Raw genomic sequence first — 19738 nt, forward strand, 5'->3', positions numbered from 1 at the left:
GGGGCCGGGAGGCGCCGGGCGGGACCGGGGGAGGCGCGGCCGTGGCGCCGCCTGGCGGGCGGGCGGGCGCGGTGCGCAGCGCGGGTCCCGCGGCTGCGTGAGGGGAAAGGCGGGAGGGCGGAGCCTCGAGCCCCCCCACGGGCAGCGAGGGGCGGCCGGGGAAGGGAACGGGGCTGGGGAGGGGTGCGGAGCACGAGTACTCTGGGGGAGCTGAGGTTGTTCAGCTTGGAGGAGGCTCGGGGGTGGCTTTATCACTCTCTAAAACTCCCTGAGAGTGAAGCCAGGTGGCGTCGGGCTCTGCTGCCAGGCAACCAGCAGCATGACAAGAGGATGTGGTGTTAAGCTGCACCAGGGAATGTTTAGGCTGGACATTAGGAGAACTTTCTTCACAGAGTGATTAGACATTGGAATGGGCGGCCCAGGGAGACGGTGGAGTCACCGCCCCTGGAGGTGTTTAAGGAAAGACTGGATATGGCACTCAGCACCGTGGTATAGTCGACATGGTTCAGTCACGAGTTGGACTCAATAATCACAGAGTCTTCTTCAAGTTCATTGATTTTGTGCTCCTGTGATCCCCCGCAGCCGGGCTGTTCCTTGGGCAAGGCCCGCAGAGCCATTCAGGTGTCAGGGCTACAGAAGGTCACCAGGATGAGCAACACCCTCAAAGCCCCTCAGCATGGGCTGTGCCCCCCGGGACCGTGACTCTGTCCCTGCGTCCCCACATCACAACGCCGCGTTTGCAGATCCCTGCCCTGCCCCTCACACAGGAACTGGCCTCAGGGCTGCTCAGCTCCTCTGGCTGCAGCATCCTCTACCGCTGCCCCCACCCCGCCACCTCCACCTCCCCCAGCTCACACCTACATCCACACTATTCCCAGCCAAATAAATGTCGCCTCAAGGTCACCCCCAGCAACAAGAGGCACCAGCTCCGCGTCCTGGTAAAAAGATTTATTAAGAACATGCAGAACCTGCCCAAAAGGAGGTTGCTGCCCTGGCACTGACGGGGAGCAGGGGCAGAGGATTAGTGCTTCTCCAGGCAAAGCCACAGGGTGAAATAAAGTGAGTGGAGGGCACAGAAAGGCAGAGGGAGCATATCTATGTGGTGGAGAAACCCCCGCAGCAGTTAAGGCGTATAAAGTGCTTGGAGAAGACCAGCCCTATTGAGGGGCTAAATAACACAAGCAGGCAGGGACAGCAAGAGATGTGGGTGTCTGGTGGCACCGGGCACAGGGGAGTGATGACAGACACACCTGCCCTAAGAATCAGCAGGAATGACGCTGCCTGCCCACATCACAGTCCCCAGCCACAGCCAGGAGGCCCCCAGATAGGATCCAGGCTGCTGGTCTTCATGGTCATCTCCCAGTTATGCCATGTTCGGGATGCTGCTCTGTGTTTGGGTGCATCTGCCAGCCTAGGGGAAGGATAGTCCCAGTGCAGCCTCCTGTCTTGGCTCAGTCCCAGAGAAAAAATGAGATGAGTGGGACTGGTCCTCAACCAGGCTGTGCCCCAGCAGCTCATCACAGCCTTGTGTCGCCCTCTGGAGTGAGCACAGCCATCGACCAACCTTCTGCTGCTGGGAGCATCACCAGCCTCTTAGTCCCCCCTAAATGGGAATGTCCACGTGGGGCTCGGGTGGTTTCTGTCCTCTTATGTTCCTGATGTTTGCCAAAGGAAGGGCACGGGGAAGTGCCTTCACAGGTGCCTCATGCTACCAAGCTGGTCCTCCATGCAGGAGAGGAATGCAGCAATAGCAGACCCAGAGCTGCTGCACAGGGACAGGTCTCCTGCAGCCACTTTGGGGACACTTCTGCAAAACAGCCCTGTGCTCTGGCCAGAGGTGGTGGGAAGCAGGGACACCCTCTGCAACTAGTGCTGCATCCCCTCAGCCTACCCCAGCACTCTCAAACACTCCCTCATCCCCATGGACTGCTCCCAGAAATACTGCTTTTCCCTGGAATGTTTTTGTCTAAAATTGCCCTGATAGGATTAAGAAAAAAAAAAGAAACTGGATAAAAAATAACAACCCCAGGTCATGCTGGGGTTAGGCTCCAAAGCCACCCTGTCCAGGCAGGAGACATGCTGGTGATGGGTTTGGGGACAGCAGAACAGCCAAAGGGGCCTTACTGGGTGTAGCAGGGGAGGGAGCGCGGAGGGGGGAACAAGGGCTGCCTCCTCCTGACAGCAGGAGGGAGGGACCTCACAGGGATGGGTTGGGACAGGATGGGATGCAACAGGATGGGATGGGACAGGGGACGAAGCTGGTGGGGAAAGGAGGGACGGTGTCCCACCCCTCAGTGGGAGTGCAGGGAGAAGGCCAGTTTGACACAGCTGAGTTCCTCCCCGCCATTGCTGACGACCACTCGGACACGGTAGTTGCCATTGGTCATCCAGGAAGGGAGCTCCACATCGGGCACATCGAAGTCACTTGCTGGCAGGGAGTAGGAGCCCTATGGGGAGAGGGGACAGATAGGCAAGAAGTCAAACAAAAGCCCAGCCCAATGCCAAAGGGCACGGTGGTACCCACTGGCACTGCCAGGGTCACCGCGGGAGCTCGGCCGTACCGCTTTGAAGGGGCAGTGGCAGGGGATGCCGTAGGTCAGCAGGGGCTCGGGGCAGGGCGTGCCAGGTGGGATGAGTTCATCGAGAATGCTGCAGACATCGTTGTAGGTGCAGCTGCCCAGCTGGTCGATGCAGGGCAGCTGGATCCAGAGGTCACCCAGCGCTTTCTCTACCACCAGCGCTGCCTGGAGGGAAGGTGTTCAGCACCAGCACAACCAGCACGGGCACCCACGGCTCCACACCAGCCAACTCCCTCAGCTCCTGATCATGCAATCTTTGAGGTGTTCATGGGGTCACTGAACGCCCTCCTGCTTTCAGTTCCTCTCAACCTGCAGTTTCTCTTCCTCCAACCTCAGCTTGACCCCTTAAGATAACACCCCCTAACACCTTACATGCCCACCTCCTTCCCCTCTCCTCTGCCTGTCCCAAAACAGGGTGCTCCCATCCTGCAGTTCTGGCACCACACTCCCCCAGCACTCACCCCACAGTCCCAGGCCCAAACAGGCACCACAGCATTGCTCAAGACAGCCCATGCACACTGGACGGAGAGACATGTTCTGTCTCATTCCAAAAACTTCCCAAAAAGTGGTGCGGGGCAGCTGGCATGGCCCAAGGCTCCCAGAGCAGTGCCATGGCATGTCCTTGAAAGGAGCAGCAGGCTTGGCTGCTGAAAAACAGGTCCTGCAGTGACCTCCCACTGTGGGGGAGCACCCACAGCACTTGGGTTTCACTTCCCTCCTGGAGCCATTACATCCCCAGGACATGAGACAAGTCAGGTGGTTTCTGTCCGAGGGACAAGGTTGGGAGGCTCCCAGCATGGGTCTCCCCATGCCCACTGTCCTGTTCTGGCTTACAGAGCTCAGTGTGCTCAGCCCTGCACCTCTCTGCACCTCACTCCCCAAGGGCTGCTCATTCCTGTACCCAGTGACAGGCATTTCCCAGCTGTCAGTGGATGGGGAAGCTCTGCCTTCCCTCACCACACAGAGGCACATCTGGCACTTACCGTCAGAGGGGAACCCATGCTCTTGCCACTCTTGACAGCCGCGCTGACACGCAGGCTCCCTGGGATGCTGATGGGGTCAGGTGCCACAGAAAGGCTCTGCAGCACCACAGGGTCCCTCTTGTCACCACAGTTCTCCCAGGCAAAGCCACCAACCTGCAGCACCAAGAGACAGGAGGAGTTAGAGACAGGGCAAGCCTTGCCTTGTGTTTGTAGGAGGTTTATGCAGAGCTGCACCTCTGACCCCTGCCAAACATCTGCTCACAGAGAGCCAGAAAATGACCTTCAGCCTCTTCAAATGCCAATTCTTGAACTCCCGAGCCTGAGGACATTACAGAAACCCTCTGTCCGTGTGCCTCTGTATGTACTTTACACCCAAAGAGGATTACCAGGCTGCAATTTCCAAACTTGTCTCAGCTCTGCCTCCAAACACTTTGCATGTGACCAAGGCAAGATGCATCCTTCATGCCAACGGCACCAAGTAAGGTGTGTGGGGACAGGTCAGAGCAAGCTGGGACCAGGTGGTGGCTACGCTGCCCAAGGGGATGCTGGGCAGGGGTGTGGGGGGATCCCCTTGGAGGGACTGTGGGGTTGGCACAGCCTCCCACCTCATCCAGGACTAGTCCTGCTGTTGTGAGCCCTTGTCCACCAGCTCCAGTCACCTGGTTCCACACAGGAGTGGGAATCACACTCAAGAACCAGATGAGCCAGGCTCATCCTCTGCCTGATACACCCCAGGGGCCTGATCCTGAGCTATAAATGAGTACAAATCCTGATCCAGAGTACAAATGAGCCCTATGGGATAATGAAAATCCACACGCAAGAAGATGTCACCTGAATGGGGGACATAACTTATGTGTCCTGTCTGAGTTAAGAGTCATGCTGGGACATCTCCCCTGTTTCCTATAAGTCCCACCAACCTGTCCAGCCACCACCAGTAAAGACACTCAGATTTAAAGGCGGAGGGATAGCAGCACTTGCCTGCAACAGCCACCTCTGAGCCTGCCAGAGGCAAGTGGCAAAGAGACGAGCCCCGGTTCCCTCCCCAAGCAGGTTTGGCCGGAGCAGCCCGTGTCCCCATGCCATGACGCGGGGCTCTCTCTGCCTGCTCGCAGCTGCAGAACCGGTGGAGGCTGTATTGCCTGGTGCCACACGGCAGCCCCAGCGGGCACAGTGCAGCCCACGCAGCTGAGCAGCCCATCCCACCATCCCGCTCGCCCGCCGGGAGCAGCCCAGGGCAGGACACAGCGCTCAGGACAAGCCGGGACAGGGGCAGGCTGCACGCCGACACAGAGCAAGAGCTGGGAGTTCGCAGCCCGAGAGTCTGCAGGCAAAGAGGCTCCAGGGAGCTGAACATTGGTGTGTGGCTGCAGACTGCTGCCCACCGAGCCCCCTCCAGCCTTTCCAACCGGTTCCTCCTTCCCTCGGGCAAGCGCAGATTTCCTGGAAAATAAATTGTGATGTTTCCCCTCCACACCGCGTGAGAGTTACACGTGGTAATTGGCTGTATCTTAATCAGCGCGTGTTACTGAGCCCGACCCAGCACTCCGTGGGAACAGACAAGCAGAACCTGGCCTGTTCTCACAGAGCAACACAATGAGAGCCGGGAGACGCTCAGCCGAAGGACGAGGCTGCTGGGTTTCTGCGTTGAGAAGTGTTTGTAAACACTGGATCTCTCCTGGTCCGAGCTCACCCTCAGCCTCCAGCACTGCTCCCCAGAGCGGGGGGCTGCGGGGTCCCCTGGGGGTCCATGGACCCCACTCCCCTGCCCAACCACAAACACGCACCCACCAGCGACCTTCCACCCTGCCGGGGCAAGAAATGCTTCTGGCCTCCTGTAATCCCAACGGGATGACGGAGTCTTCCCCCTCTCCGCCCCGCAGAGCCCCCCCGGCCGCCCTCTCCGTGCCCGAGAGATGCGGGGTGCGGGGTCCCTCCTCACCTTGCTGAGCCGCCGGGCCCCGCTGCGCTCCACCAGCAGCTGCGGCTGCGGCCCGGCGAGCGCGGCCGGAACGAGCTGCAGCGCGCACAGCGCCAGCGCCAGCCCCGCGCACAGCATCCTCCGGGAATGCGTCGGGAACGGGCCGGGATGAGTCCGGGGAGCTGCTCCGAGCCGTGGAGAGGCGAGCGGCGGGCAGGGGCCCCGGCAGGACCTGGCTGGCAGCGCTGGGTCTAAGAACCCCCGCGCCGAGGGGATGAGCCCTCTTTCCGAGCCCGGCCCACCGCCAGATTCCCCTCCCTCCCCCGAGGACGCTCACATTTTCCCTACCCCTTTTGCTTTCTTCTTTTTCCCCTCCCTTCCCCGGTTTCGCTGCCAAGCGCAGGACTGGACTCGCAGGGATGCTGGGACGGGAAGCGGCGCTTTCCCAAGCTCCCAGAGCCGGCACTTGGAGCGGGGGGGCGGGAGCTGCACCCACCACCCCAGAGCACACACATCACCCCGCTGCGATGGGGGAGACACGACCATCTCCCCACCACCAACCCCTCCACCCAGGGCTGCGGTTTTCCTCACATCCCACTCGGGGGTGCCCCGGCGGTACCCTCTGGTCTGTACCCGGGATCGCCACGCTCCCCCCGCGCTCGGCACAAGGCAGGTGGCAGCTGAAGAGCAGAGATATTTGAGGTATTTCAGATATTTGAGACCCTCGAACCCGATGTATATGAGCAGGGGGGAGGGGACACTGGCATCGGGTAGCTCCTGACTGGGCAGTTTGCCACAGTACCCCTACCACCCATCTATCCAAAATGTTGGATTTAACACCCCCTCTTCCATCCCTAACCCCGGTTTTGCGGAGCATTTTCCAGACAGAGCTGCCCCAGGCACCCCCATCATGCTGGAACGGTCACACGGGTACCCCGCCATCAGGAACGGCACAGTAGCATGGATTTTCCCATATACTTTGGTGGACGGATGCTTTTATCCTGCAGAAGGGGCTGAGCCAACCGAGCACACAGGACACAAGTGTGGCAGGTCTCAGACCTTCCCCCCTGCCACAGCATCGTCAGGACCCACTTGTGAAACCCTTCCCCATGGTCAGCTCCGCTCTCCCTTGCACGTGGACACTGCTTGGCCTCCCCATATTGCTCCCAGCCCTGGGAAGGGTTGCCTGGCTTGTCCAAACCCCTGTCTCAGCTCTATTTTTTGCCTTTCGTCCTTATTTAGCAGCGAGGCCAGGCGGGAGCGTGCAGGCAGGGCGTGGGAGCAGGCAGGGGATGTCGTGGATGGTGCTGCCCACCCCGCGCCGGCAGCGACAACTGCGCCGCTGATCCACTGCCGAGGCTTAAGGATGAGGAATAAATAGCCCATTCCTCCCACCCGGGAACGGAGCAGAAAGTTATTCCCTGGGATTAGTTTTCACTTTGAGGCCCTGGAGCAGCCGGAGGACAGGGATAAGGGTAGGGATGCATGGGGAAAGGCAGCAGCACAGACGGAGCATTGTGTTTGGGGCTGGGAGGAGAGCAGAGCCCCTCACCTCGAGCCCCTGGCATCACATGCTTTTCTGCTTCTCACAGCCAATGTGGGTGAAGGTTTCACTCCCCTATTCTCATCCTTTTCTACTTCATTTTGCCATGGGGGAAAAAAGAGAATAAAAGACTGTGAGAACAGGTTAACCCACATCTTTTTGCTTGGAAAAACACAGGCAGGGACAGGAATGACTTGAAATCGTTGTACTACCTCAAGGCAGAAGTACATGTGACCTAAATCCCCACTAAAGGAGCCTGTGGCTTTTTCTGGGCTCCAACACATGCGAGAACTTCTGCAGTTCAAACAGTTTTTTCAGCTATCTCACCCATGCAAACTCGAGTCACGAGGTCTCAGCAGACCTGGTTAAACACCTTCAATTTGCATTGAAGAAAAGCAGCCGGGACTTCATTACCTCTCATTTACAACAGCAAACAGATTGCAAGTGATGAACAGGGCCGAAGGGTGTAACCACGACCACCCTCTCTCCACTGCCTGGGTTTCAGCTCTACCAGGACCCATCAGGCACCACCACAGGCCAGCTCATCACCCAAAAACCTTCCAGCAAAATATCCTCCAAATATCCTCCACCTCTCTTTTTTTTAATTTTTTTTTTTTATTTTTCCAGGCTGGGTTTCTGAAAATAAGATATGCAAACAAAAAAAAAAAAAAAAAAAAAACCAAAAAAAACCAACAACAACAAAAAGTGACCCCATGTGCACTCACAGAACCACTCTGCAAACAGACCATGCAGGGCTGGCACTGACACTGCCTTGTACCCATCCTGTTGTGCCCAGTCCTTACCAGCTGGAACCAGAGAGAGAGCCACAAGAGACACTTAAACAGTTTGCACAAATGCTTTTCTTATCCATAAGCTTTGGCAAACACTTTAAATGACCATTGGTACAAATTAACTCGACTTTCCAGCTGTTATCCCATTTACGGCAATTCAGACAAGCATGTGATAAAGCCTCCTTGTCTCACTTTTCTAGACAAAACCCTGGAGATATCTCCAGCTGCTGTCATTCCTGGGGAGAGATCAAGACAACACCAAAAAAAGACATTTGGGCAAATTTCAAAACAAGCTGAAGCTGCTTCAGGTGGGGCCACCACACACCACCTCTGCTTTCCTGTCTTTGCCTGGGCAGAAATTCCCTCACTGCCACAGTCCCCATTGGCTCCAGGCTCCTATGTGCAGCCTCCAGGCCCCTGTGCTCCCGAGATCCCCGCGGTGTTCTGGTTACCCCTACAATGCCATGGAAAGCCCCTGCTTTGCAGTTTCTGGATGTTTAAATGCTGTCCTCAAAAGGGAGCAAGTTTTCAGTGTATGGGGCAGAGGAGGATAAAGCAGGGCTGAGGTGAAAGACCTGTCTGGCAAGCACACATCCCATGCAGTCTCCACAGGAAAGATTGGAGAAACTGAGGAATTGCTAAAATCAAGCTAAAATAAGAGACCTTCGGGGTAGCACAGGCAGGGCTTTTGGCAGGCAGCCTCACAGATGCACCCACAGGCTGAAGGAAGGGTGTAACGTGGTCTGGGCAGCCCTGTCTCCAAAAGTCAGCGATTTCTAGGAGCACAGGGTTGTCACACCAGAGCCTGCAGCAGAGGCTGGGGATCAGGGTGCTGGAGCTGGCCTCACTGCACAGGCCAATCCTCAAGCCCCAATTCTGCTCTGCTGGCTCAATGCCTCAGCCTGATGTGACCAAACTCTGTTTTTCTGCACCATTGTCAAGAGAAACTCCACCTGGAGCCCCATTTTGTGGCACGGGGGCAACTCAGAGCACCCCTTCAGCACCCCACAGTTAAAAGCAGAAATTTCCACAAGCATATGTGCAAACTCCTGGACCTTGGTGCACCAGCAAGACGTGATGGCAGCTGGACAGGATCCTCGTCAGCTGCCCACACAGTTGCTTCTCTTTGCAGCCACGGCCCCAGCGATGCAAATTCAGCCTGGAAATCGGCATGTGCTTTGTGCTTGCCCCTGTAGGCCTTCAGTCTCTAAAGTCTGGACCGGGATTTTTAATTAACCTTGGAGAGGTGGAGACCTGCACCTTGCACTGTCAGAGCTTTTTATCCCACAAACGATCTACTCAGCCCAAATAAGTACTCTCATGCAGGGAAGGAGACTTGCCCCACTCTGAAGTGCTGGGAGAGATAAGAACTGAGACTCTCAGGTGGTTTCTGAGCAGTGGGAGCTGATGCCAGAAGCTGCTGTGACTCACGAAATTTCACTGAGGTTGAGCAGCACCCACCCAAGAGGACGCAGGCAACTGGTCCCACCAGTCCCTGGGAGACTTGGGGCAGCGTGGGCCTGCCCCTTGCCTTCCCCACCCTCCCATCCAAGTGGTGTTTCACAATTTCCCCCGTCCCAGGGTTACCAGGGCAAGAAAAACACCTCCAAGTCGAACGTGACAGGATGACCAGGCACCTCCACTCCTTTGCCGCCCAGGCGAAATGCCAAGGTGTTGGCATCCCCGGAGCCGCAGGCTGCTTGGACTTCTCCCAGGGGATATTTGGAAAATGTCAGAATAGAAACTTGTTGACAAAAACTTGTGATGTTTTCATACAGGCGCGGCCCCGTGACCAGGTTCAAACAGTTCTATTTCAGCAGTTCTGGGTAGCACCAATGGGTTTTCAGGTCAAAATATGTGGTCATTCAGAAATGTGTAAAGAGGTAATTTTAAACAAGCATTTTAAAAAACCATCAAAATCAAAACATTTGGAAGAACCTGCCTTTCTTCACATTAGTTTTTAGATGGGACACTTTCAAGTCTGTGTCTTTCCCTGCATGTTCAGGACCCATTTCCAAACTGTAGGATTTCCTCCTACAAAAAGGGCACCCTGGCTCCAGGCCCAGCATTTGGGGTGTTCAGGATGCTCAAGAGAAGGGTTGCCAGGATGCAGTCCCTCAGGCAGTATGGATCACACCGAAAGCCCTCTCCAGCCGGCACAAGGACCCCCAGAGCAGAGCTTCTGCCAGGAAAAACACCCCAAACCCACCACTTTTCCACAACTACCCCCACACAAGCTGAAACTTGATAGGGGGATGGCAAAAGCCAGATGGATTCTGCTTTCTCACTCTCATCCCTGTTCCTAAGGGGGCTGGGTTGGGTTCAGCAGTGGAAGCCCCTTGAGCAGCTGGTGCTGGGAGTCCTGCTCCCACCCCAGCTCTGGTGCAGGGGTCCTGTTCCCCTTTCTCCTCGCCCAAGAGGGGACACGCCAGAGCAGGGGTCCTGCTCTCCTTACCCCACACCCAGAACGGAGCATCCTCAGTGCAGGGGATCCCTGGGACAGAGCATTCCCCAAGCACCCCGGCCCAGGGCGGAGACACCCCGGGGTGGAGGGGGCCCAGGGCCAGCCCCGGGGGCGGGCAGGCTGCGGCATGGGGCCCTGCCCGCGGCTCGGGGGTGCAGAGCACCCTCTCCCGGCGCTGCCTGTCAGCAGCTGCCGGACTTTTTTATTACTTCTTTTTTTAATTATTTTTTTCTGCCTGCCAGCTGGGGCGGCTCATCCCGTCCCGTCCCGTCCCGCCCGGTGCCGCTCGCCAGGGGATGCCGCGCCCCGCGCCCCGTGGCTGAGCGGGTCCCGCCGGGGCTCCATGGGCTGCACCGGCAGCGCCCTGCGCTGCTGCCCCGTCGGTGCCGAGGTAGCGGCTGCGGAAGCTTTTTGGGCTGGGCTGGGCTGGGCTTGGGCTGGGCTTCGCTCGGGGTCGGGGCTCCGTGGGGTCGGGCTCTCGTGGGACCGAGGGTACGCGTTGTCGGGGTTTGATGGAGTTGGGGTTCGCGTGGGGCTGATGTTTGCGGGGAGCCCTGCTTGCACTGCTGGGGACGAGGGGTGTTGGGGGCACCCGGCGTGGGTTCCTCCCTGCGCCGGGGAGCGGTGGGGCCGGGCGGTGTGGCTGTCCCCGGCTGCGTGGGACCCCACCGGCATTGTGGTGGGGGAGGTGGCAGCGGGGACAATGAGAGCTGGCAGCCACCCGCCCTTCTGCATCCTTCTGCACCCTCCTGCACCCCTCCAGGCTCACCCCCACGTCACGGGAATTCCATAATTAAGGGGATGCAGCATCTGGGATGACAATGCCTGTTGGGAATGCTGGTCCCATAGAAGACGGGCATGGGTACCCCCAGCTAGACCTCTGCCAGCCTCCCATACCATCGTCCCTCATCCCAAAGGTTGTGTCCCCTTGTGCTGAAGGCATCACTCCTGTAGGGGAACACTCCTATAGTGGAACACTCTTGAGTCCCCCTCAGATCTCAGCATGTTGCTCTGTACTGAAGAGCTCTTCCATGAGGTCTGAAATTATTTGCTGATTGCTATTATCATTATTATTGTTACTATTTTCATTATTTGATGTGCTCATGCTGCCCCAGTGCCGCACCCCTAACCTCGGGAGATGTTTTTGCTGTCGGATGTGCTGTGCTTACTGGTGTTGGGTGTTGTGATTGCTGGAGGGTGGCAGGGGAAGGAGGGAAGGCAGAAAGGCCCCATGGTGCTGCCATGCCCCTGGCACAGGTGGCCCTTTGCAGACCCAGCTGTGAGAGCCCGGCTGCCCAGGACCACAGAACCCACTGCTGGATGTGCAGGGGGAGCAGGCACGGAGCTCGCACAGCCCTGCAGCCAACAAGTGCCTTTATTTACAGCACTTGCAGGCTTGGTCACTTCTCCACATCATGGAAAAAATCCCACTCTGCTATGTCATAAGATCAGACACTTTTGGGCCGTTTTGTGACTCTGAGAGCTTTCAAGAACGGGCATAGGACAGGGAGAAACAGCAGCCCCAAGGCCCCAGGTGCTGAGAGCCCCACGTTTACCGAAACACGGAAATTTGTCATTTGCCTGCAGACACTTCCCTTCCTGCACTTGCCTGCTCTCGAGCTCCTCTGCTCAGCCCTGTGCACTCCCCACCAACACTTGTAACCCATAAAACAGCCCTGCTGCTGTGGCTGAAAGTCATTCTGAAAGCAGCACCTAAAATCCCCGTTATGGCTAAAAGGCATAAGGGCAGGCGTGGGGCCACTCCTGTCCACGTTCTCATGTCCCAAGCACCAAAAGGCAGGATGGGAGACCTTCACCTTCCACTGCTGATGGGTGGACTTGCACAGTTGCAAGATGGGTGGACTTGGGGTTGCTTGGGGTTGGGGGAGACGTCACACCCTGGGGGCAAGGCCAGCCAGAAGCCATGTGCAGGTCACAGGGTTGGGGACTCTACTAGGGCTGGGGGCTGCAGAGGCTTTTGAGGCCAGTGCCGGGTTTGAGGTGACCTTGAGGAGCTGGTGCTGGGTTGGGTCTGGTGGGTGGATGACATACCAGGAGCCGCTGTGTGCCCTGGGGGAGGCGCCTTGGCGGCCTCATTCTTCTCTGGCACCAGTCTGCGGGCAGCGGGGTGATAACGGAGGCACAGAGAGAACCCAGCCCTGAGCTGCAGGCGCTGTCCCCGGGATTTCCTTCCCCTTCAGCTCCATCCACCCGTGCTTGGCCACTCACGGTCACCGCTCGCACTTTGGTCACGCTCCTGGCATGAGAGAGGCCAAGTTGCCTTCCCAAAAGATCAGGGCTGAGGCTTGGCCGCCTTCCAGGGCTCGGGTGAATTTATTTTGAAGAGCTAGGAACTGTACGTAGCACCAGGAGTCAGGGAAGGGTCAGAATGCAAAACTCGAGGCTGTCAACAGTGTGAAGTGTTTGCCTATGGTCTGCGGCACAGATCTGACTGTAGGGGAGGTGATAATCACCTTCTAACACAACCATCACCATCACTGGAGAAAAGACAGCAGCCAGGTTAAAGACAGGTCCCACAGACCTGTGCCAGCATTGCTCTGGCAGCACTGAGCATCTGCTGCAGGTCCTGGGAGGTGTTACAGTCATGGACCAAATCCTGGCCCCCTTCTCCACAACCACAAAGCAAAACCTCCTCCCCAGGAGCAGAGACAGGATTTAAATACTCATTTCCTGCCTCTTTGTGATTTCCTCTGCTAGGTTGCATGGTTGAATTGCTTAATGTACTTGTAAAACAGGAAAAGAGGAAGAAAAATACGGTCCAAAACCCCACCTCACGCTAAGAGCTGAAGCAGAGGCTGCAGCCACCTTGGCTGCTCGCACTGTGCCGGCTGCTCTGCACTGGTGCTCCCTACCCCAGCACCCTTGGAGATGACTCAGGTCCTGTTGGAAATCCCTATTAATCCATCTATAAACAGTTCTGCTCCAGGCTATTAGAAATATTTAGTTTTAAGAATGTAGATACTTTTGGTTTTTTCATAGCTGGAAGGTATTTTTGGCAGAGGTTTCCAAGACTTTATAGGATAAGCTACACTGTGGATGGCCCCCACCTGCAGGATGTATCAGGCTGCTTCTTCCCCTGGCCAAAACTGTTCCAGCTGGAGCAATTCCCAACCTGCTCCTTCCACACACACAGAGTAGATTCCAGGATGATTTTCCAGCTCTCTAAAATGCGCCAGGCAATACCAGAGGCACGGGGTGCCAGAAAGCTGCTCTGGAAGTGGCAATGGAAAGTCCCTCCATATTTCAGAGCTCTCAGCCAAATTTTGCTTTTCACCCCAGAGGTGGAGCTTTTAACCCAAAGGACAATTGAGTGCTTATGACTAAAATTAGCTCTAGACACTTTTAATTGCTCCTAGAGGTAGGAAGGTGCCTCACTCATAGCCTCAGGGCAAGTATTTAGATTTGTCTGTTGATTCTGGTGAACCTGTTGCTCGCTTCAGCTATTTCTGAGTTCAGTGCAGGTGTCTCAAATCATCTTCCTTTAGAGGCTGAGGAGCTCTCAGGCCCCATCACGCTGGATTTGGGGTGTGGGGGAGAGGTGAGGATTCCCTGGGTCTGTGCTGGGGACATTGCCTGTGCTATGGCAGTGACCAGCCTTAGGCTCTCTGTCCTTGGGCATCACTTTGCCAGTGAGCAGGTCACATGCAGCAGAGGTGGTTTGGGTTGGGGGTTTGGGGTCCCTCCTGGAGGTGGTAACAGCATCCTGCTCTCAGATCTGCTGAGATCATCCAAAACCCTTGAGATCTGTGTCACCCCCCTGTGTCAGGAGGGTCCTCCTCCTACACAGCCTTTGCTTTGTTGCAGTGAAAAAAAAGGGGGGAATATGCGGTGTGGGGTGAGGGGAGGAGGCCTTTTGAGACTCCTGTGATGCCCTCAGGATTGCAGAGCCTCCACTGTCTCATTCATCTCTCTCCTTGCCCCCCATCCCTGGACTTCAAAACCCATCGCAGGACATGGGTACATTAAATACCAGGGAGATGTACAATGTCATGAAGTGTGTCAGGGGCCAGGTGGGGATCCCTGGGGACCCTCTGCAGTCAGGTGTGCCAGGGTTCAGCGGCACCCCAGGGCACCCACGCTTTCAGGGTGAGCTGTATAAACGAGCAAAACAAGCCCTGTGAACTCTTGACGGCCGGGTGCCTCCTCGCCCCCTCGCCTGGGCCACGTTCAACGCCGCGGCTGCTCATGCCATAGAAGGGAAGATAAAGCCGAGGCGTCCCAGGGGCTTGGAGTTCTCCTGCGCTCTGGAACTGCGCCTCCCTCCAGCTCCAGAAGGGGGGCTGCAGTGGAGGCGGAGACAGGGACGCCTGTTTGCTTTCCCTTGCTTTTTTCCCAAGCCAGGTTCCCTAATCCGGGCTGTATTTGGCCGCGCCACTGTGCGCGGGGCCGAGCCGGGGAGCAGCCGGCGCAGCGGGTTCCCGGCTCCCCGCAGGCAGCTCGGCTGCTTTCCTTAGGGAGCGGTATTTTTAGGAGCAGCTCTGCCGGGGGCTGGAGAGCAGCAACGTGTCTGCAGGTGAATTTTCTCGCCGCTCGTGCATCTATGCCCTGCCCAGAAGCACAACTCAGTGATGGGCATCAGGGACCAGATCTGCCCTGCGCCAGCGAGGCGGAGCCGTGAGAGCCTGCGAGCTTCTATCTTTCAGCAACTGATAAAAATATATCCACTCTTTTTTTTTTCCCCCCCTCTTCTCCCCTCCAAGTGCCTAAATTAAACCCATGCAGGGCTGGAAGGCATCCCATGGAGCTGTGCTGCTGGAGGCAGCTCCCGGCTCTGGGTTATCTCAGCCCCGTGGCAGCAGTGGGAGCGTGCGGGAGTGCGGGGCTGTGCAGCACATTCCTGCGCTCCTGAGGTCATTGCTTGGCCGCCGCCAGCTCTTGCCTGCTGCCAGCCCTGCACAGGGGCTGTATCGCCTCTGATTTATGGTTATTTTTCATTTCTCACTGCCGCTCCAGCTGTGTCAAAGCTCATCTGTGTAAGGCCCTGGCAGAGGCTTGTGTTTGGGGGCTGCAAGGTGCCAGGGACCAGACTGACCAGAGCATCCCAGGACAGGAGGAGGGTGGCAAGGGAGTGCCAAAGCTGGAGCCCTGCCAAGTGCTGCCTGCTCTCCCCCCCAGATGTTTTGCTGCTGGAGCCTATTTTGCACCAGCACCCTGTCAGGGGGATGTTGTGAGCATCCCCCGGGTTTTCCAGCTGAGTGCTACATGGTGAAATGTCTGGGACGCAGGGAAGTGTGTGAGCTTGAGGCCACCTGATGGGCAGCACATGCACACCCATGGGTGCTCAGGGCTGGAAGAGGGCAGGGGGCTGGGGAGGGACCACTGCTGCCCGAGGGGCTGTGTTCTAGCAGAGCTGATGCAGGCTCAGTGCAGGGTGTTCTCTGCCTGCAGCCACCTGCCCCTCTCTGTTCCCCCTTGCTCCAGCCCCCTCTCTCTCTGCCAGAGACAGCTAAAAGCCCAGCAGCAGAGGGGTCCGGCTTCCCAGGAGCTCTCGGCCTTGAAGACAGAGAATGGTGAGAAAAAAATGGATTTTCCCTCGATGTGCTGTCTCAGAATGATATTAAGGAAGCAGTGGACAGACCCCAGCATGGCACCAGGGAGGATGGGGATGATGTAGGTTCATGCTGGTGCAGGAGGGCAAACAGCATTCCAGAGACAATGGCATCCCAGAGATGATGGATCAATGGCATCCTAGAGCCAATGGCATCCCATCATCTCAGTCAGACAGGTCATCCCCAGAACAGGAGACCTGGCAAGCTCTGTGCCCTCTCTGAGCCTGCCAGCACCATCCCAACTAGTGCTAATTTGGACCAGTGAGATGGAGGGAGGTATTTCTCCAGTGGGAAGAGGGCAGGGCTGAACCTGGCCCATCACATTGGCAGGTTCAGCTGCCCAGGATGTCCAGGCAGCCCAGACAGAGGGAAGCAGCCAGTGCTGTTTCAGCTGTGTTTGTCTTGCAGCCAATGCCTCCCTACTTTCTGAGGATGGGGAGAAGGCAGCAGTGCCAGAGTGGACGGACAGTGCGAGATTCCTCCAAGGCCAGGAGGAGGAGCAGCTGCGGGATGCTGGCCAGGCAGGCAGTGAGAGCATCTCCCAGGACATTGAGATCCAGGTCAGTTGGAAAGGTTGGTGCTGCTGGAGGCAGCAGCTGGGCACGGAGCGTGTCACCAGCCAGGACTTCCCAGGCAGTGATCATGGACCTGGCACATGCTGGGCTCCATTTTTGGGAGGAGGACAGGTCTAGGAAAGGGTGAGGAAGCCCAAAGCAGTGAAGCTCTGCATCCCTTCCACTGGGATTTCTCATATGACTGCTTCCCAGGTGGAAAAGAGAAAAGAGCTGGAGCTGAAGGAACAGTTTGATGCCCTGAGGAGAGAGCACACGGAAACCCTGCAAGGTGCGTGCCGGGGCAGCAGGGCTCCCTGCAGCCCCCTCCCCTCTCCTCGGTACTGCCAGTGCCCCTTTGGCTGCCTGTAGGGCCACGGTGATGCTGTCCCCTATTCTCCAGCACTGTGGGGCTCAGGTGGGGCCTGCTGCCCCAGTGTCCCCACACTGGTGGCACTCAGCTCACATTCCCCCACAGAGCTCCAGAGAGCACACGAGCAGGAGAAGCTGCTGCTGGCAGAGTCCCACCACAGGTCTGAAGCAGCCTTACAGGTACCTGCAGAGAAATCCCTGGGGACGGGGGGCCTGTGAAGGGCTTGAGGACCATCTGCTGGTTCTGCCAAGGTGTCCCACATTCCTCAGTGGCCACCTCAGTTCCTGGTGTGCTCAGGGACCACATCAGTTCCTCCAGCTCTGGGGTTATTTGCATACCACAGCCCAGCAGTCCCCACGCTCAGAAAGAAATCCCAGATACCTCTTACTCTGCTTTTTCCCTGGCTCTCCTAGGAGATGATTCAGGCACTGAATTCCCAGCTGAAATCCTTCCAGGACAGGATGAAGCGGGTGGAGGAGTCACTCTTGAGAACAGACTACAAGAAGCACATCCAGGTGCAGGGAGGGGTGTCAGGGAGGGGACCTGCTACGGGGTGCTGACCCAAAGCCAAGGGGCTTCTCTGATGGATCCTGGCAGGGTGGGGCTGGAACCAGAGGGGAGCACAGGACAGCTGAAGGGGAGAGCAAAGCCTGTCCCAGGGAGGCATTGAGGCCCTTTGAACACAAGTGGTGGCCCTGCAGGAGCACGGGAGCCCCAGCCCCTTCTGGGAGCAGGAGCTGGAGAGTCTGCACTTCGTCATTGAGATGAAGAATGAGCACATCCACGGGCTGGACAAGAAGCTGCTGCACCTGGAGACCGTGGTGGGTTGAAAGGGGGGGTCACAGGTGGGCTTTCCTCTTTTCAGCTCTTCTACCCACCTTAATCCTGCCCAGAAACTGCAGCTGGAGCAAAGGTGGATGGAGCCCGTTTCCTCTCTTGGCATGGGGAGGGGATGCAGGCACAATGCCACCAGGCCAGCATTTCACCCAAAATGGGGTGGCAGGGGGTTCAGAGGTGCTTCCCAGCTCCCTCCTCACCCTCATGCTTCCCTTCCAGGAGGAGAGGAACCTTCTGCTGGAGGAGAAGGTGAAAACCCTCCAGCAGGAGAACGAGGACCTGCAAGTTCGCACCCAGAACCACTTGCTCATGGCGAGGTAAATGCTGGTCCCACCCACCCGGTGCACAGGTGGCACCTCCGATGGGGGGGACAGGTGGCAGTGCGGGAGCACATCGCAGCCTGCGGTGCCACCGGGTGCTTTCTGCGAGGAGCAGAGGGGCTGGCGGGCGCTTTGCCCGGCGGCTCCGGCAGCCTGCGCCCTCTGCCCGCAGGCAGCTGTCCGAGGAGCTCCAGGCCGCCCGTGGGGCGCTGGAGAAGGAGGCACAGCTGCGGGATCAGGCTCGCCGGGAGAAGGAGGAGCTGCTGTACCGTGTGCTCAACGCGGGGGACGGCGGCCCCTTCCCCATGGCTGCCGGCGAGGTGCCCCTCATCGCCACGTAGCACCGACGGCACCGCGCTGCCGGGGGACTGCCGGGGCTCCCCTCCGGCCCTGTGAGCCCAGGGCTGCCCTCACAAGTGCCCCCAGTCGGGGCAGGGCTCCGGGCTGGCCGAGCCCTCGGGGCGCCTCATGGACCGGAGTGATGGAGCATTTCACGGGACGCTTACGCCTGCATTTCCCCAGCCCGTGTGGGGCTGCAGCGGGACCCTGGCCACCCACCGTGCACTCCCTGCACCCCTTCCCCTGGTGAGGGGCTGTCTGGGGGTGAAAGGGATCAGCCAGGACACAAAGACTTGCATTGGGCTGGATCTGACCCAGTGCTTGGCTCTGAGTATAAACAACACCAGTGCTGCCCAGGGCATGAGGACGACGAGGAGGCCACTAGGACAGGATGGGGACAATACAAGCACCGGGGGGATGAGGAGGGCACTGGGGACAGGGTGTTAACCTCACTAGGCCGAGCTCACACCCACGCCCTCCTGTTCCAGTCACCTCCTCCTCCTTCAGCAAATGTCTCCCAGGTACTGCTCCTGCAGCCCAGGCATGTCCCAGCTCACTGCCACGAAGACCCCAAGCCTTCCTTGTTCCCACTGTCCATCAGCAGCACCACCAGTCCCATCTTCTCCCCCAAAAGCTGGACAGAGGCTGGAGCTGCAAGTTCAGGGAGCAAGCATCCTCCCAGGGGGTATCAGGCTCTGCTCGAGCCAGTGCATCCCCATCGGGGAATATGCTGCCAGCATGGCTGTGGGTCAGGGCTGGATGCACAGAAGCACTTTCCCCTGGGTGTGGTGGGAGTCACTGCTCCAGAGCTGTCACAGGCCTGTTCCCTCCCCAGGGCTGTTTAGCCAGGGCTGTACGTGTGTGTGTGTGTGTGCACCAGCCAAGGTGCTGCTGGCTGTAACAATTACAAATCTGTAAGAAGCAACAGCCTCAGGAATCCCATGTCAGTGGTTTGGGGGGAATGGTGCAAGAGCATCCCAGAGTGGGGCTGTGTGCTCCACACCCCTCACAGTGGGAAGAAGGGGAAGGGTGGGAGCAGGTGCCACAAAGACTCGACAAGGAAGCTCCAGAGGAGGCCCTTAAGGCCGATCCCCATTTTCCTTCCCTCTTTTCATTCATTTCAATGGGCTCCCAGCACAGGGCAGACCCAGACCCTCCCAGCCTTGCCAAGGCATCAGGGCCACTGCAACAGCCACTTCCGTCCTTTGTGCTGACCCTTATCAGGAACAGAGCAGCTGAACGGGCAGCCAGGAAGGCAGCGTGGATGTGGGGTCCAGCTCTTACCCACACACCTCCATGGGGTGGCCAGAGGGGGAAATGGGGATGCCTGTTGTGTCAGAAACATGTCCCCCCAGGGCACCCTCTGCTCCACACATCATCCCTGCATCCCCCAGGTACTGTAGCAACAAAGCAGGGGATGCCCCAGCAAATCCCACCAGGGATCAGGATTTCTGGACAAAGGGATATGAG

At 57.8% G+C, this 19738-nt stretch overlaps 2 protein-coding genes across 5 annotated transcripts; one reads left to right on the forward strand and one right to left on the reverse strand.

The window, feature by feature from the left end:
• Positions 1–933: 933 nt before the first annotated feature.
• LOC121658129 (ganglioside GM2 activator-like) lies at positions 934–10305 on the reverse strand. Of its 2 annotated transcripts, none has more exons than XM_042014639.1 (4): positions 10270–10305; positions 3563–3715; positions 2562–2744; positions 934–2447 (listed from the first exon to the last, which is right to left on the reverse strand). In XM_042014639.1, the coding sequence occupies exons 1-4, from the start codon at positions 10288–10290 to the stop codon at positions 2292–2294; spliced, it is 513 nt and encodes a 170-aa protein (XP_041870573.1). In that variant the 5' UTR covers positions 10291–10305; the 3' UTR covers positions 934–2291. The 2 variants fall into 2 exon arrangements, with proteins under 2 accessions (XP_041870573.1, XP_041870574.1); XM_042014640.1 differs by lacking the exon at positions 10270–10305 and adding an exon at positions 5502–5792.
• A 100-nt stretch (positions 10306–10405) lies between these two features.
• LOC121658128 (coiled-coil domain-containing protein 69-like) lies at positions 10406–19195 on the forward strand. 3 transcript variants are annotated; one of them, XR_006013845.1, is made up of 9 exons: positions 10406–10669; positions 15740–15809; positions 16257–16408; positions 16616–16691; positions 16878–16951; positions 17186–17287; positions 17370–17593; positions 17829–17926; positions 18102–19195. XR_006013845.1 is itself a non-coding variant. In XM_042014637.1 (9 exons), exons 1-9 carry the CDS (start codon positions 10622–10624, stop codon positions 18323–18325), a joined length of 960 nt encoding a protein of 319 aa, XP_041870571.1. In that variant the 5' UTR covers positions 10407–10621; the 3' UTR covers positions 18326–19195. The 3 variants fall into 3 exon arrangements, 2 of the variants coding, with proteins under 2 accessions (XP_041870571.1, XP_041870572.1); XM_042014637.1 differs by having other exon boundaries at positions 10407–10669; positions 17474–17593; positions 18106–19195; XM_042014638.1 differs by having other exon boundaries at positions 10412–10669; positions 17474–17593.
• Positions 19196–19738: the final 543 nt, after the last annotated feature.

The sequence above is a fragment of the Corvus kubaryi genome, unplaced genomic scaffold (assembly GCF_017639235.1).
Source record: "Corvus kubaryi isolate FWS band 111438036 unplaced genomic scaffold, C.kubaryi_AGA036_p1.0 split2-37374, whole genome shotgun sequence".
Classification (NCBI taxonomy): domain Eukaryota; kingdom Metazoa; phylum Chordata; class Aves; order Passeriformes; family Corvidae; genus Corvus; species Corvus kubaryi.

Bases quoted from the DNA above. Each gene is read 5' to 3' on its own strand.
- LOC121658129 (XM_042014640.1), bottom strand. From the start codon at position 5,618: ATGCTGTGCGCGGGGCTGGCGCTGGCGCTGTGCGCGCTGCAGCTCGTT. The intron at 3,716-5,501 runs GTGAGGAGGGAC...TTGGTGCTGCAG, and splicing joins GGGCCCGGCGGCTCAGCAAG to GTTGGTGGCTTTGCCTGGGA. The intron at 2,448-2,561 runs GTACGGCCGAGC...CTCTCCCCATAG, and splicing joins GCCACTGCCCCTTCAAAGCG to GGCTCCTACTCCCTGCCAGC.
- LOC121658128 (XM_042014637.1), top strand. From the start codon at position 10,622: ATGGGCTGCACCGGCAGCGCCCTGCGCTGCTGCCCCGTCGGTGCCGAG. The intron at 16,692-16,877 runs GTGCGTGCCGGG...ATTCCCCCACAG, and splicing joins GCACACGGAAACCCTGCAAG to AGCTCCAGAGAGCACACGAG. The intron at 17,927-18,105 runs GTAAATGCTGGT...GCCCGCAGGCAG, and splicing joins AACCACTTGCTCATGGCGAG to CTGTCCGAGGAGCTCCAGGC.